This window comes from Doryrhamphus excisus, chromosome 9, assembly GCF_030265055.1.
Source record: "Doryrhamphus excisus isolate RoL2022-K1 chromosome 9, RoL_Dexc_1.0, whole genome shotgun sequence".
Taxonomy (NCBI): Eukaryota; Metazoa; Chordata; class Actinopteri; order Syngnathiformes; family Syngnathidae; genus Doryrhamphus; species Doryrhamphus excisus.
The window spans coordinates 2,044,641-2,061,865 of NC_080474.1; the positions used below are offsets into that span (position 1 = coordinate 2,044,641).

General features: G+C 46.1%; 1 protein-coding gene across 2 annotated transcripts in view; it reads left to right on the plus strand.

Annotated features, from left to right (window-relative positions):
- sema5ba (sema domain, seven thrombospondin repeats (type 1 and type 1-like), transmembrane domain (TM) and short cytoplasmic domain, (semaphorin) 5Ba) overlaps positions 1-17,225 on the plus strand; it is a 92,723-nt gene that overhangs the window by 58,070 nt on the left and 17,428 nt on the right. For both annotated transcript variants that reach the window (XM_058081857.1, XM_058081858.1), the window contains exons 6-11: positions 5,641-5,703; positions 7,235-7,333; positions 8,190-8,403; positions 11,655-11,940; positions 16,424-16,559; positions 16,632-16,839. In XM_058081857.1, the coding sequence (XP_057937840.1) occupies positions 5,641-5,703; positions 7,235-7,333; positions 8,190-8,403; positions 11,655-11,940; positions 16,424-16,559; positions 16,632-16,839 (1,006 nt within the window). The remainder of the gene's footprint in view (positions 1-5,640; positions 5,704-7,234; positions 7,334-8,189; positions 8,404-11,654; positions 11,941-16,423; positions 16,560-16,631; positions 16,840-17,225) is intronic.

Genomic DNA, 17,225 nt, shown 5'->3' on the forward strand with positions numbered 1-17,225 from the left:
TTCGGCAGGGCCTGGTCTCCAAGGATCCCCGTCGGCTTAACCCCGTGACCTTCACCACACAGTCCCCCCCCCCCTCCTTCCCCGTCCTCGCTCTATCCAGCCTGTCCTCGTCCTCATAGCTTCTCTGGAACAAAGCCACGCTCGACAATTCGCCCCCGACGCCCTTTTTTCTCCCCTGCGAGGCCAAGCCTGAATGGGTCGACTGCAATCAGCAAAGCAATCTGGGAAATGAGTGGCCGGCCTGCAGCCTGCTAAAGAAATATGGCCGCCCTTTGTTCTTGGCTTTAATTTAAACTCATCCAATAAGACGCATTTTTCTTACTGAAGCCCGGACAGAAAGGAACCCTTGTTTGGGATTATTTGTGAAAAGGCCACACAATACAGTCCTTCAACAATCCACACTACTTCCTGTTCCGTTGCTTATTCAATCAATAAGTAGCAGTGATTGCCTAGCTCAGTTTCAGGTTGGGTAGGATGGGTTTTTACTGTGGAGACGGCGTTTCGAGGTGAAAACAACATGAAACCGGTTTTCCTTGATTCAATTTTAGTCTTATTGTGTGCAAACGATTTTGGTTTGAGTTTGGTCAAAGTACATATTTTGGATTCATTTGGGGCACAATGAGTTGTTTTACACTACCACTCAAAAGTTTGGGATCACTGGGAATTTTTTTGGACACTGGTACTATTTAGTACAGCTGCCAGGTGACGACCTGTGAGGCGTCTTTGTCTTAAACTACACACTCTCAGATATTTATCTTCTTGCACAGTTGTGCAGCGTTTTTCTGTCCTTGTTAGACCCAGTTTGTGCTGCTCTCTGAAGGGAGTAGTTAACAGCATGGTAAGAGATTTTAGTTTTAGTTTAGATTTTTAGATTTTTAGTTTTCTAATAATCTATTAGCCTTATAAAAGGATGAACTTGGATTAGCAGCCATACCAGGAGATTGATGCAGAGGACTGACAGTTGTTGATAGTAGGCCTCTATGCAAAAATGTACATCCTTCTTTGAAAATCATCTCATTCATTTTCATTGTTTGTGAAATGGATGAAAATGTGTTTTTCTTTGGAAAACACACTCTCAGATATGTCTTCTTGCACAGTTCTGCAGTGTTTTTCTGTCCTTGTTAGACCCAGTTTGTGCTGCTCTCTGAAGGGAGGAGTTAACAGCATGGTAAGAGATTTTAGTTTAGATTTTTAGATGGGTTTTCTAATAATCTATTAGTCTTATAAAAGGATGAACTTGGATTAGCAGCCATACCAGGAGATTGATGCAGAGGACTGACAGTTGTTGATAGTAGGCCTCTATGCAAAAATGTACATCCTTCTTTGAAAATCATCTCATTCATTTTCATTGTTTGTGAAATGGATGAAAATGTGTTTTTCTATGGAAAAAAACACTCTCAGATATGTCTTCTTGCACAGTTCTGCAGCGTTTTTCTGTCCTTGCTAGACCCAGAAAATGTGTTTTTTTTTTTTAGAAAACAAAGAAATTTGCAAGTGATCCTAAACTTTTGAGCGGTAGTGTACTATGAAGATCCACCATTTTGTGTTATTTATTTTGTCGTTTTTTTTGTGATGTGCTTTTTTGCATGTCACAAAATGGCGACGCACGTATGAGCTTGAATTGTCTTCAACACTGTTTCACCTGTTTATTCGATGTGATTGCAACATATTTTGATATGGTTATCGCTTCAAATCACAATAGCCCCTCCAAGTGGCCGCACCCTCCATGGTAGCCCTATAATATATTTATTTTATATAGCATATCAGATGATATTTTCCGAAACTATCCATAAGTTGTCTGGTGGTATACATAGTGGTCATCTACCAAGTAAATATTTGCATATTACGGTGGATGTGCGCTGTTTGTTTTGCATTCCTGAAGACGTCGTAGTTGCTGTTGACAGCCCCACCTGTCGAGGTAGATCATGATGAAGAGGGAAATAAATATAAAATCATTTTTCTGGACTTAATGTGAAGCTGGCTACTGCCGGTGAGGTCTGCAGTGTTCTCCGGCGTAAACATTTAATATTAATGTGCCTCATTTTACAGCGGGGACACAATAACAGTTATAATTGAGCGTGCTGTCCTCGGCGCTGCACATTCTACACAATTAAAGCTCGCTCTGCCTCCTCGGGACGGCAACGGCCAATTGGAGATGTTATTTTTATATATTTATTTCCCCTCCATGCTGGAATCCTGCTTTTTATTGTTTGCGCCTGAAGCCTGAGACGCGTGTTGGACTTAATTTCCATCCATTAGCCGGGCCAACGAGCCTGCGCTCTCCTTGCCGTGCTAACCTGACAGGCCATTCCTCCCAATTTACTGCAATCCAAGGTTTAAAAAAAAACACACATTGAAATTAAATGCAGCAACCGGAGTTGGAACGTGCTAATGAAGCCAGGCCGGCGTGCACGTGGAGGACATGTGGCGGCGTGGTGATAAGTCCACGTTTAACTGACACGTTGAGCCAAAAGTAATTAGAAGTCATGATGACTGCAAACGAGGATGATGGCGCTCGTTTGGTTTTAGTCAACCCACGGTAAGCTTTGAAGTAACGACGATTTGGGTTGGTTGTCTTGTCTGAAATGTTAATGTACTCTCTATAATTATGTAGACCCATCGCCATGGTGATTAAGGTGAGCATCTGCATTGAAGACGGTTACTGTAGCTGCGTCTCAAATGGAGTAGCGGTGTCAGTACACTTGAGTGTGTATGCTTTGTACACTGTGCACTTAGTCCTGAAGTGTGCATACTGTCACTGCACACTTAAACGCTTCTTCTCCATCTTCTTTTCTTTGGTAGTCCCTCCGAGATGACTGATCATCTACAACATTGGTTCTGTTGCTGCTGTGTTGTGCAATATATACTACCGCTCAAAAGTTTGGGATCGCTTACAAATTTTTTTGTTTTCTGAAGAAAAACACATTTTCATGCATTTCACGAACATTTCTATCCATTTCACAAACAATAAAACATTTTCAAAGAAGGATGTAGATTTTTGCCTAGAGGCCTACTATCAACAACTGTCAGTCCTCTGCATCAATCTCCTGTTATGGCTGCTAATCCAAGTTCATCCTTTTATAAGGCTAATAGATTATTCGAAAACCCATCTAAAAATCTAAACTAAAACTAAAATTTCTTACCATGCTGTTAACTACTCCCTTCAGAGAGCAGCACAAACTGGGTCTAACAAGGACAGGAAAACGATGCTGTGCGAGAAGACAAATATCTGTGAGTGTGTAGTTTAAGACAAAGACGCCTCACAGGTCGTCACCTGGCAGCTGTACTAAATAGTAGCCGTCAAACACCAGTGTCAGTATCAACAGTGAAGCGGAGACTTCAGGATGCTGGACTTCATGGCAGGACTGCCAAGAAAAAGCCATATCTCAGACTGGCCAAAAACATTTCCAAGTGATTGGTAGTGTATTTACAACTTTTTTCCTTTCCACTTTCTCATGCACTCCAGATCATTATTAAAATAAAAGAAATAACTTGTAGCTATGTTGTATGTACTAAACTTCATTGAGTACACGTCAGTAAGTGGACTTTCTGTACTTACTTCCCGGTTCCACACATGTAGTATGCACTGAAATGATCAAGAGACCCAGAAGAGCCAGAGAATACAACAAACTAGCTTGCCGGATTGCCTGTCACCAATCTGAAGTCCAGAAATCCTGGCATCTCTCATAAGATCCAATTAAAAGTGTGCGGAATCCCCATTAAAAAATTCCCTTACAGGAATCTTTAAAAACAAACCCCCACCGTTGAGTCTCGGGGCGATCCAACGTATCATTCCATCTGCTTGCTTTTAATTAAAGCAAAAAAAAAAAAAACAAAACCATGAGGATGCTCATTGGAACCTGAACGAAGGAGAACCACCTCGGGCCAAACTCACGTTCCCCAAAAGTGTTGCTTTTGCATGCAGGAGGTGTTAGCATGTATTAGGCTCCTCTAGTTGGCACCTGCTTTACTGACCCACTTCACTGTTGGCACACGGGGGGGCCCCAGTTGGCGCCGGGCTTGATTGGGTTGCATTTTTGGCCGAGCGTCCTGGGGGTGTGATGAAGGCCATCATCACCTGCCGGTCTGCTTTGGGAGATGTCAGGTGTAAGTCCGCTACACCACCACAACTTAGAACGTTTTGGAACACTAGTCTGCCCCCAAAAGGGTGTAGTGTACATGCAAGGACACTGGTCGGCCCCCAAAAGGGTGTAGTGTGCATGCAAGGACACCAGTCGGCCCCCAAAAGAGTGTAGTGCACATGCAAGGACACTAGTCGGCCCCCAAAAGGGTGTAGTGTGCATGCAAGGACACGAGTCGGCCCCCAAAAGGGTGTAGTGTGCATGCAAGGACACTAGTCGGCCCCCAAAAGGGTGTAGTGTGCATGCAAGGACACTAGTCGGCCCCCAAAAGTGTGTAGTGTGCATGCAAGGACACTAGTCGGCCCCCAAAAGGGTGTAGTGTGCATGCAAGGACACTAGTCGGCCCCCAAAAGTGTGTAGTGTGCATGCAAGGACACTAGTCGGCCCCCAAAAGGGTGTAGTGTACATGCAAGGACACTAGTTGGCCCCCAAAAGGGTGTAGTGTGCATGCAAGGACACTAGTCGGCCCCCAAAAGAGTGTAGTGTGCATGCAAGGACACTAGTCGGCCCCCAACAGGGTGTAGTGTGCATGCAAGGACACTAGTCAGCCCCCTAAAGGGTGTAGTGTGCATGCAAGGACACTAGTTGGCCCCCGACAGGGTGTAGTGCGCATGCAAGGACACTAGTCGGCCCCCAAAAGGGTGTAGTGTGCATGCAAGGACACTAGTCGGCCCCCAAAAGTGTGTAGTGTGCATGCAAGGACACTAGTCGGCCCCCAAAAGGGTGTAGTGTACATGCAAGGACACTAGTCGGCCCCCAAAAGTGTGTAGTGTGCATGCAAGGACACTAGTCGGCCCCCAACAGGGTGTAGTGTGCATGCAAGGACACTAGTCAGCCCCCTAAAGGGTGTAGTGTGCATGCAAGGACACTAGTTGGCCCCCGACAGGGTGTAGTGCGCATGCAAGGACACTAGTCGGCCCCCAAAAGTGTGTAGTGTGCATGCAAGGACACTAGTCGGCCCCCAAAAGGGTGTAGTGTGCATGTAAGGACACTAGTCAGCCCCCAGCAGGGTGTAGTGTGCATGCAAGGACACCAGTCGGCCCCCTACAGGTGTAGTGTGCATGCAAGGACACTAGTCGGCCCCCAAAAGGGTGTAGTGCGCATGCAAGGACACTAGTCGGGCCCCAACAGGGTGTAGTGTGCATGCAAGGACACTATTCGGTATGGTATGGTTTTTTTGGATGGGCATCCTGCAAAGCGAGGGACATCTCGGTGTTCTAAATCATCGGTCTGGTTGCCAAATTGTGCACGTGTTCTTGCCGCATTCTTAATTAGCCTCATCATCTACAGGAATGTCATTGATTTAATGAGGTGGGGGGGGGGGCATACTGTGGGGGCGTTAGGTAATGCTAATCGGGGGCCCTTCCCGTCAGCTCGCTGACTCCATAAACAAACTGTCATCAGGTGAAAGTGTTGTGTTGTGTAACAGTCAGCTGTTACACAACTGACTGCTGATTGGCTGCTTTGTCATCCTGTGTTCTTTTTTCCCGTTACCTAGGCGACGCAGTGGGCACCTGACGACGAGACCAGGAGGTCCTGTCAAAGCAAAGGCAAGACTGAGGTATCCTTCACAGCAACACAACACTTCCTGGCAGCGCTGCTGGCTGACCTGGAAGGGGGGGGGGGGGGGGTTGTCGCTGGGGCTGTCGCTGCTGGGATCCCATGGGACCCCCCTCCCCCCCTCCCTCCCAACCCCTTCCTGATTGTTTTGACATTAACCCTGCCTGTTTTCACCTTACACTTCAAAGCATGCCACGTTGTTTTGGTACCCACACATCAGGTACTAAAGAGGCGGAGCTTGTCACAGAGCAAGATGTTGATTGGTGGACAGAGATTATTACAAACCAAATAGACTAGAGATCCGCGTTTCCACCAAGCAGTCCTATTCATACATGAATATGAATATAGCATATTAATATTTTATGTAGTTTTTCATCATCAGCTCTGCCCCCCCCCCGCAGCATCGGTACATATATGTTTTTTTCTACCTAATGATGCATTTTTGGCCTTGTGCGACTTATGTATGTTTTTTTCTACCTAATTATGCATTTTTGGTCTTGTGCAGCTTATACTCCAGGTCGACTTATGTATGTTTTTTTTCTACCTAATCATGCATTTTTGGCCTTGTGCGACTTATAGTCCAGTGTGACTTATATATGTTTTTTTTTACCTAATTATGCATTTTTGGTCTTGTGCAGCTTATACTCCAGGTCGACTTATGTATGTTTTTTTCTACCTAATTATGCATTTTTGGCCTTGTGTGACTTATACTCCAGTGCAACTTATGTATGTTTTTTTTCTACCTAATTATGCATTTTTGGCTCTGTGCGGCTTTTTCTCCAGTGCGACTTATGTATGTTTTTTTCTACCTAATTATGCATTTTTGGCCTTGTGCGACTTATACTCCAGTGCGACTTATGTATGTTTTTTTTACCTAATTATGCATTTTTGGCCTTGTGCGGCTTATACTCCAGTGCGACTTATGTATGTTTTTTTCTACCTAATCATGCATTTTTGGCCTTGTGCGACTTATAGTCCAGTGCGACTTATATATGTTTTTTTTTTCCTAATTATGCATTTTTGGCCTTGTGCGACTTATAGTCCAGTGCGACTTATAAATGTTTTTTTTTACCTAATTATGCATTTTTGGCCTTGTGTGACTTATACTCCGGAGCGACTTACAGTCCAGAAAATACGGTATCTGTCTATTATCTGTCGTGGTGTGCAAATGACCCCCCAGCCACACTTTGGACACCCCTGCTACGGACAGCTTTATGTACGATCAAAGCCGCCATTTGCAAAGTTCTTCACTCCCCCATACGGGTGACAGTGACACCAACCAATCAATTCCCTTTGAATCCCCATGATTGGCGTCATGTCACATGGTTGTGGAAGCACAAAGGAGCACAATCTGGCAAAATGACAGCGGCAGTATGAATCCTTTCTCACCTTTGTGTTAAACCCGGCTTCCGTTTTCACTCAGACACATCCTTGATGTTTAGTCGATCCGCACCGATCGGGAATAATTGCGTACGCCAGAGCGTTGTTGGTCCGCTGCATCCATCGTTGTCTTCTACTTGTCTTTTGTGCAGATTGAATGTCAGAACTACATCCGAGTCCTGCTGGTCAACAAGACCGAGATCATGACCTGCGGGACCAACGCCTTCCAGCCGCTCTGCACCACCAGAGAGGTACACGGCTAATCTCTTTTCAGTGGCGTCTTTCTCACATGCTAGCAAACAAAAGAGCATCAAAACAAAATAACTGTTCAGCCATTGTTCAGGCATTCGGGAATCGACCTGTTTCCACCCTCCATGTAGAGTTTTATGTTAGCCCGAGCTGTGCATTTTGGTACTTTGCTTTTTTGCTTTGTTTTGCTTTTTTATGCTTAATAATGTCATTGAACATATCGCTTAATTGGCCCACAAAAGATGACACATAAATTGTTATTTACCGCTAATATCGTCTGATATTAAACACTAAATAAACGGCCACTAATTGTAGAAATAATGTACCCGTCGTTTTTTTAAGCATTCAATGGCTGAATTAAATAAAATACAACAAATTCAAGGCATTAAGATAATATGTACTATTCTAGACCAGTCACTAGGTGGCAGTAATGTTACTGCAACGGTCGGTGACCATCACAAGAGTTGAACAACAGCCTTTTATTGCAGGTTATAACCTCAATAAACGAGGGACTAAACGATGAACGTATTGCAATTACAGCAAGTACAAATTGGATAAGAATGGACATCATCGGCATAAACGTAATCACTCGGACTGACTTTTATTTATCCCGACTTTTGCAACCCCTTCTTAAAACCTTATTGCCGTTTTAAGCAACGTCATTGGTGAATGTACCGTAATGTACCGTAATCCAGGCTAAAAAAAATGTTGTTTTTTCAGATGATGTTACATTAGCTCTGACAAATAGATACTGTAAGCTAGCGGTCTACATAGCTTTTATCCCGGGAATGGAACGTACCAATATAATGTGCCAGGCAGCTTTGGGTTTTTTGACCACGGTTGTTGGTTTCACTTCAGGTGGGCAACATGAGCAACGTGCTGGAGCGCGTCAACGGCGTGGCTCGCTGCCCGTACGACCCCCGCCACAACTCCACGGCGGTGGTGACGGAGAGAGGCGAGCTGTACGCCGCCACCGTCATCGACTTCTCCGGACGCGATCCCGTCATCTACCGCAGCCTGGGCGGAATGCCTCCGCTCCGGACGGCGCAGTACAACTCCAAATGGCTCAACGGTAAAACAGAATGCTAGCATGCTGTGTGATGTTTATGTGCTAGTTATTAGTGTTACTCCGATTTCAGACAGCGGGGGCAGCACTGAGGCATTTTTTGAATACAAAATGAATATTGAGGGAAAAAAAACAGCATAAAGTTTTTACATCATGGATGTTTTTTTCTTGTTCTTGTACTTTATGCTGATTTTAGTCTTTATGTCGGGACATATTGCTAAAAGTACCCCTACTTTATTATACATACTGTGTATAAATAATGACTCCTGTGTATGGATGATGCTGATTGGCTATGTCCATTTGGACTTAGTTAAGTTGAAGTTTCCAAATATGGTTCCTCGCCCTCGAAAGCGCCGCTTCAGGGTCCTGGTTCTTCCACGGCAAACTCATCCAAGCGTGCCGTTATGGTCCTTTTGCGGTGAAGTGTGAAGATGAGGACGCTTGTGCACTGGAGACACGTCAAGAAGTTTCTGGAAAACCGTGTAGAGACCATAGACTGAGGATCAGTGAGCGGTGTAATTATTCCTCGCGGCGGGGGGGAATTACGGCATTGCGCACGGCGGCGCCTCGGTGCGTGTGTTGAAATGCTGTGTGTGCTGTGTCTAGTCTGACTTACAGTAAGTGACTGCAGGGAGAAGGACGTGTAGCATAGCAGCTGCCACACACACACATACACACACACACACACACACACACACACACACACACACACACACACACACACCCTTCACGGCTGAGGTTGTCAGCGTTATGGAATTGCCTTCCTGCTGGATTGGAAGGTGAGAATGAAAATCTCATTTCCAACTCTAAGCCGTGCTGCTTCTGGAGCGCCGTCACAGTGAGGGGGGCGGGGGGGCTTTTGGTGGGGCGTGCTGGATCCAATCAATCCGTTCCCTCGTGGGATTGGTGCTCGGCCAGGTGCTGACCGGCTCTTTGCCACCATGCATGAGAATGGCACACAGAAGACCGCATGATAAAACACGGGAGGCACCTTGAGGTTCATTTTGGTGTCGAATTGGTGCCCCCCCCCCCCCCCCCCCCCCCCCCCCCCAACAATGACCTCAGTATTATAGCCCATCACTGTTTCAACGGAAGTGCTCGACTGGATTTATGACTCTATTACCCAAAATCCAAGTCATACATTTGTTTATACAACAAGGATGATCTCCTGTTTTCAAGATTCTACTGCCATAATCCAAGTCAAAGATCCTCTATACGACAGGAGTGCTGAACACTAATCAAAGATCATTTACACTACCGCTCAAAAGTTTGGAAATGTTTTGGTCCAGTCTGAGATATGGATTTTTCTTAGCAGTCCTGCCATGAAGTCCAGCATCCTAAACTACACACTCTCAGATATTTATCTTCTTGCACAGTTGTGCGGCGTTTTTCTGTCCTTGTTAGAGCCAGTTTGTGCTGCTCTCTGAAGGGAGTAGTTAACAGCATGGTAAGAGATTTTAGTTTTAGTTTAGATTTTTAGATGGCTTTTCTAATAATCTATTAGCCTTATAAAAGGATGAACTTGGATTAGCAGCCATACCAGGAGATTGATGCAGAGGACTGACAGTTGTTGATAGTAGGCCTCTATGCAAAAATGTACATCCTTCTTTGAAAATCATCTCATTCATTTTCATTGTTTGTGAAATGGATGAAAATGTGTTTTTCTTTGGGAAACACACTCTCAGATATGTCTTCTTGCACAGTTCTGCAGCGTTTTTCTGTCCTTGTTAGACCCAGTTTGTGCTACTCTCTGAAGGGAGTAGTTAACAGCATGGTAAGAGATTTTAGTTTTAGTTTAGATTTTTAGATGGGTTTTCGTTCGTTTTCATTGTTTGTGAAATGGATAAAAATGTTTGTGAAAATGAAAAACAATGTTTGTGAAATGCATAAAAATGTGTTTTTCTTTGGAAAACAAAGAAATTTGCAAGTGATCCCAAACTTTTGAGCGCTATTGAATATGACAGGAGTGCTCTGGTGTTTTTGAGTACCTACAGTAAAAACAGAGGTCAAAGATTGTCTATATGACAAGGATGATGATGATAGATCCTGCTGCTTTTAGGAATCTACTCATCAAAGATCATCTATATATGACAGGATCAGTGTGCTGTTTTCAAGAACATTGTCGCTAGTCCTCCATGAAAGCGATAGTGGATAGTTTGTACTAAAGTTAGCAAATATGGCTCCTTGCCTGATAAAGTAGGACCTCTACTGCAAACCTCTGCGGTCCAAAGTCTTCCAAAAAGCCTCTGTAGCCCCCGAGGCGCCCCCCTTCCATCGGGGCCACAAACACGTGTCGGTAATGTCGTTGTTTATAACAGCAGTCACTCCCTCCGCTTTATGGATGAGCGTGCATTTGCCGAAATGAAGCTCCTTTTGTGTTTATGTTCGAGATACGAGCGGGCAATGTGGCTCGCAACAAATGTCCCCCGGCGGGAAAGCGGGAAAGCGAGGCATCAGCGGCAGCAGCAGCAGCGGCGGAGGAATATTTTCTCTCCTCATTATTTCTTCACACCAGCAGCACCGTCCTGCCTGCCAGCAGCGACACTCAAAAGTTGTAAGGATTGTTTCAAAGTAGGAAATGTCAGCGGTGGACTTGAGGACGGAACGTGGCGACTGTTTGTGTCTTGAATGTCATCTATCACAGTCCTGCCTTTTATGCAAATGAGGGTAGGACGCGCTCTCCCAAAGGATTAGCGTTCCTCGGAGTTCTTCAAATGTCACCTCAAACCAAACTCTGCTCACCTTTAATGTCGCTAAGCAAATATCACGTTTCTCTGCTGTCGTTGTTCTCACTCTGACATTTTGGATAAAAATCCAAAAGACTAACGACCGACCAACCTTGACGTCACACGTTTTTGTAAACGCTGACAATCTAAGTGATGAAGTAGATGATCCAAGTCAAGATGGGACCCAGATTCCAGCCCGGATCTTCTTCCAGCGACGCCATAGTTTGCTCCAAGCGTTGCCAAATGATATTCATCAGCGGCGGTGTCATTGCATGCGATAAAGCATCACCAACGTCCAGTTAAAGTGAAGCTCCTGCATGGATTTGCCATCAAAACATCACGTAGATTTATCACCAGCCATCTTTTATCTTCTCAACAATAGCCAGGTTTTATTACAGTCAATAACGGAGAGGTGAGGGGTCAAAGCCAGGAAATGTAGAAGATAAATGTTGCAAATATATCTGCCGCTGGCTCAGAGTCAGCTCGGAATAATGCTCTTCTTCTTCTTCTTCTTCGTCTTCTTCTCACCAGAGCCCCACTTCATCTCAGCCTACGACGTTGGCCTCTTCACCTTCTTCTTCCTCAGGGAGAATGCGGTGGAGCACGACTGCGGCAAGACGGTGTACTCGCGGGTGGCCCGTGTCTGCAAGAACGACATCGGCGGACGTTTCCTGCTGGAGGACACGTGGACCACCTTCATGAAGGCCCGCCTCAACTGCTCGCGCTCCGGAGAGATCCCCTTCTACTACAACGAGCTGCAGAGCACCTTCTACCTGCCCGAGCAGGACCTCATCTACGGCATCTTCACCACCAATGTGTGAGTGCGCCGACTCGACGGCTACCCTGGCTGGACACTTCATTAGGAACACTGACAGAAAGGTGTACCTAATAAAGTGGCTGGTTTGTGTTTATGTGTGTGCTAATTTTTCTGTGACCAAAGTGTTGCATCCATCTGGGAAGTAAGCCTATTGATTATCAGGAAGTAAGCCCCCATTTTCCTACAGAAAAATGATGCAAATAGAATTGATCTGTTCCAGGGTCAAACCTTGGCCATCACAGCAGCTTTGCTAACTCTTCTGGAGATGTTTTAAGTCACCATCGAGTCATTCTACTCACTGGTTGATGTTAAAAGGGAATAGAGACTCTTTGTAACATTAACTTCAATTGTACAAATAAGTTAAACGTTGACATTTTGCAGGGTTTAATTTCAAGGTATCGGCTGCACGGTGGTCTAGTGGTTAACTGAATGAATTATAAGGTGGTTCTAACTAGAGATTAAAAACGGTGCAACAAAACATTAAGCATCAGCATCACCCTTAAAAGAGAAATAAAACGTTGCAAAAGGGATCAAAGGGAATATGAATCACCTCCAAAACTGGTTTGAGCATGGATGCCAGTGTCTCCAGGAGGCCCATGGGAAGGTTGCTCCAGGGGATGAAGATGGCTTCGTGGAGGGCATCCACTCTCTGCAACTGATGTCCATTTTTGTGATGTCCATCCATCTCCAAATACTCTCAATTGGACTTAGATTATTTTTTAGCTTATTCCTCTGGCTTTGTCAGGTAGCCATTTGACGCCCCCGCACAATCTGAAGCTCCATCGTTCCATTGAAGGATCATGTGCCGTGTGGATCTCCTAATCCTTTTGTAGAGTTGAAGGAGACGAGGTCTTTGAGGAAGTTCTTAAAAGTCTTCAGATGGCGTCTGATGTTTATTGGACCAGTAACAACCTTACATTCGGGCCCATTGAGGAACTGGGGTCAATGGGATCCTACAGCTCAGGGCCGGTCACATTTTTTGGGGGTCACCTCGGGTGAAGCTCAATAATCCCATCCCTTTTTGCCTTTGTCATGACGAGATCCTGACATTGAAAACAACAAATTGTTTTTTTCTCGCTGCCATTTCTTGTTTTTGAATGTTGAAGCTCCACGTAGAACCTCCTCAAGAGAACCTCCCTGGGGTCCAACACAAAGCAAGAGAAAAATAACAATACCTAAGAAACAACAATACCTCGAAACTTAGTGTTTTTCTTAGCAGGAAGTAATGATTGAGGACCCAAGTACATCAGTGCTACTTTGATTCGGCAGTATTAGTATTGAGAAGTACTTTGAAAGCAGCGTGAGGGGTTCCTGTAGAATCCGAGATCCCGCCTCCATCTGTGTGTCCTAAAGTGAACCCCCACCCAGCGCTTCCCATGTTCGCAGATGTAAGGTGATGAATAGTCCTGGTCCTGGTCCTGGTTCTGGTTCTGCAGCCCTTTAAACGTGTCCTTTTAGAGCCAGACCGCATGGTGATGGCATCGCCGCCATCATCGCCGCCATGATCTAATCCAGCCACTTTTAATAAAGAGGCTCCGGACCACAGATGACTGCTTTCTCCTCATAACAGTTTTATCTTGTAAGGCTCCTCGTTAAGCTGATTTATTGATGATTAAAATAATGACTACCTGTGGCGCTTCCTGGTAGAACAAACTGTACGCCGCCATCCTGACGGAGCCGCTCCTCCATCAGAGAGCCAGGCCGCCTTTTAATTAACTGTCTGAGCTGCCATTACTCACTAATGATGAGCCTCCTTATCTATTTGTGACGTGCTTGGCGGTGCCCTCCACTCCAGACGCTCTCATCTCCGAGTGGAGGAGGAGGAGGAGCCGAACAACAGCTAGCTCCTTGGATGATTAGCCAAGATGGCCGACACGTGAAATAACAAATATCAACTCGTATTTTTCAGTATGGCTGCACGGTGGTCGAGTGGTTAGCGCGCAGCGAGGAGACTAGAGTTCAATCCCACCCTCGGGCATCTCTTTGTGGAGTTTACATGTTCTCCCCGTGTATTCCGGTTTCCTCCCACATTCCAAAAACATGCTAGGCTAATTCTAATTGGCGACTCCAAATTGTCCATAGGTATGAATGTGAGTGCGAATGGTTGTCTGTCTATATGTGCCCTGTGATTGGCTGGCCACCAGTCCAGGGTGTACCCCGCCTCTCGCCCAAAGACAGCTGGGATAGGCTCCAGCATCCCCCTATTGAGGATAAGGATGGATGGATAGTAGAATAAATTTGAAGCTCATTCATTCATTTTCTACCGCTTATCCTTAAGGGTCGCGGGGTGCTGGAACCTATCCCAGCTTTCTTTGGGCGAGTTTGTCTATATGTGCCCTGTGATTGGCTGGCCACCGGTCCAGGGTGTACCCCGCCTCTCGCCAGAAGACAGCTGGGATAGGCTCCAGCATCCCCCTATTGAGGATAAGGATGGATGGATAGTAGTAGAATAAATTTGAAGCTCATTCATTCATTCATTTTCTACCACTTATCCTCACAAGGGTTGCGGGGGTGCTGGAGCCTATCCCAGCTTTCTTTGGACGAGTTTGTCTATATGTGCCCTGTGATTGGCTGGCCACCAGTCCAGGGTGTACCCCGCCTTTCTCCCAAAGACAGCTGGGATAGGCTCCAGCATCCCCCTATTGAGGATAAGGATGGATGGATAGTAGCATAAAATTGAAGTTCATTCATTCATTCATTTTCTACCGCTTATCCTCACAAGGGTCGCGGGGGTGCTGGAGCCTATCCCAGCTTTCTTTGGGCGGGTTTGTCTATATGTGCCCTGTGATTGGCTGGCCACCAGTCCAGGGTGTACCCCGCCTCTCGCCAGAAAGACAGCTGGGATAGGCTCCAGCATCCCCTATTGAGGGTAAGGATGGATGGATAGTAGAATAAATTTGAAGCTCATTCATTCATTTTCTACCGCTTATCCTTAAGGGTCGCGGGGTGCTGGAGCCTATCCCAGCTTTCTTTGGGCGAGTTTGTCTATATGTGCCCTGTGATTGGCTGGCCACCAGTCCAGGGTGTACCCCGCATCTCGCCAGAAAGACAGCTGGGATAGGCTCCAGCATCCCCTATTGAGGGTAAGGATGGATGGATAGTAGCATACATTTGAAGTTCATTCATTCATTCATTTTCTACCGCTTATCCTTAAGGGTCGCGGGGGTGCTGGAGCCTATCCCAGCTTTCTTTGGGCGAGTTTGTCTATATGTGCCCTGTGATTGGCTGGCCACCAGTCTAGGGTGTACCCCGTCTCTCGCCCCAAGAAGACAGCTGGGATAGGCTCCAGCATCCCCCTATTGAGGATAAGGATGGATGGATAGTAGCATACATTTGAAGTTCATTCATTCATTCATTTTCTACCGCTTATCCTTAAGGGTCGCGGGGTGCTGGAGCCTATCCCAGCTTTCTTTGGGCGAGTTTGTCTATATGTGCCCTGTGATTGGCTGGCCACCAGTCCAGGGTGTACCCCGCCTCTCGCCCGAAGACAGCTGGGATAGGTTCCAGCACCCCCGCGACCCTCGTGAGGATAAGCGGTAGAAAATGAATGAATGAATGGACTAATATTTTTCAGTTTGGCTGCACGGTGGTCGAGTGGTTAGCGTGCAGACCTCACAGCTTGGAGACCCGAGTTCAATCCCACTATCTTAGTGTGGAGTTTGCATGTTCTTCCCGTGCACGTGTGGGTTTTCTCCGGGTACTCCGGTTTCCTCCCCCATTCCAAAAACATGCTAGGTTAATTAGCGACTCCAAATTGTCCATAGGTATGAATGTGAGTGTGAATGGTTGTTTGTCTATATGTGCCCTGTGATTGGCTGGCCACCAGTCCAGGGTGTACCCCGCCTCAGCTGGGATAGGCTCCAGCACCCCTCGTGAGAATAAGCGGTATAAAACGAATGAATGAATGTTATTACCAGTCCCCTTGATGTGATGTTATTATCATGCAGCATCCTCCTCCTGACAGCTCGTCAGCAGCATCCTGCGAGTGGCAGAGAGTGTGGTGACGGACAGGCGAGTGGGGGCGGGCCCGACAAGCAACCCCAATAAAAATGTAGTAAAGGATCTCATTAGCTTGCTGACTGCTGCAGCCAAGCAGCGGCGACGTAATAACTTTATTCACGCGGCCAGTTTAGTTGCCATTTCTTTTTTTATGTGACACCTGCTCTCTATTTGCGTGTGTGTGTGTGTGTGTGTGTGTTGGTGTGTGTGTGTGTGTGTGTGTGTGTTGGTGTGTAGGAGAGAAGGACTTTAATTGTGTTCCATTGAACGCAGCGCTGATAGAAAAGCTCAGCCTGCAGCCAAAACAAGACATCCAAGAGTGGCTTGTAGAAGTCCACAGGTCCATTAAGAAGATGGCATCATTACACAGATGAACACTCTTCACACAATCTTTTTCTGGGAAAATAATATGTCTTACCCCCCCAACCCCCTACCCAACCCCCTTCCATACCCCCCTGTCCTGTTGTCACGTGTCATCTTAAAGCAACAGCATCGCAGCGTCGGCCGTGTGCGCCTTCAACCTCAGCGCCATCACACGAACGTTCAACGGACCCTTCCGCTCACAGGAGAACCCCCGCTCCACCTGGCTGCCCACCCCCAACCCCATCAGCAACTTCCAGGTCAGTGTCACGTGACTCCGCTCGCCAGTCGGGCCTTGCTTGACACCCGCTTCTATGGTCCGTTCCGGTCAGTGTGGCACCATCAAGGACGGGGGTCCGAACGAGGGTCTGACGGAGCGCAGCCTGCAGGACGCCCAGCGTCTCTACCTGATGAACGAGGTGGTCCAGCCCGAGTCGGTGGACCCCCTGGTCATGCAGGACGACGTGCGCTTCTCTCACCTGGTGGTGGACATCGTGCAGGGCATGGACACGCTTTACCACGTCATGTACATCAGCACGGGTCAGTACGCGTTCTTTGTGAAGACTAAAGTCCGTACTTGGGACCTCATTCAGTCCCAGCAACCCCTCAAAGGGGTACCTACCCAAAGAAAGATTAGACTCCTGTCTTTCATTAGAAAAAATTGTTTGTTTCTACCTTTAGTAATCAGCAGTAGAACATACTGTAGGTAAGTTTCAGGAAAATATCAGTTCCCAACTAAAAAAATATATTTTTGTTTTACTTTTGTGACAGCTCAATTACAATCATATGAAAATGTTTGGGCACCCTTGATCATTTTCAAGATTTCCAATAATTACTGAAAATCAAAAGTAGCCCAGTGAATATTATTATGATTATTATTATTATTATTATTATTACAAAATATGTTTGGTAAGCTCATTGACCCT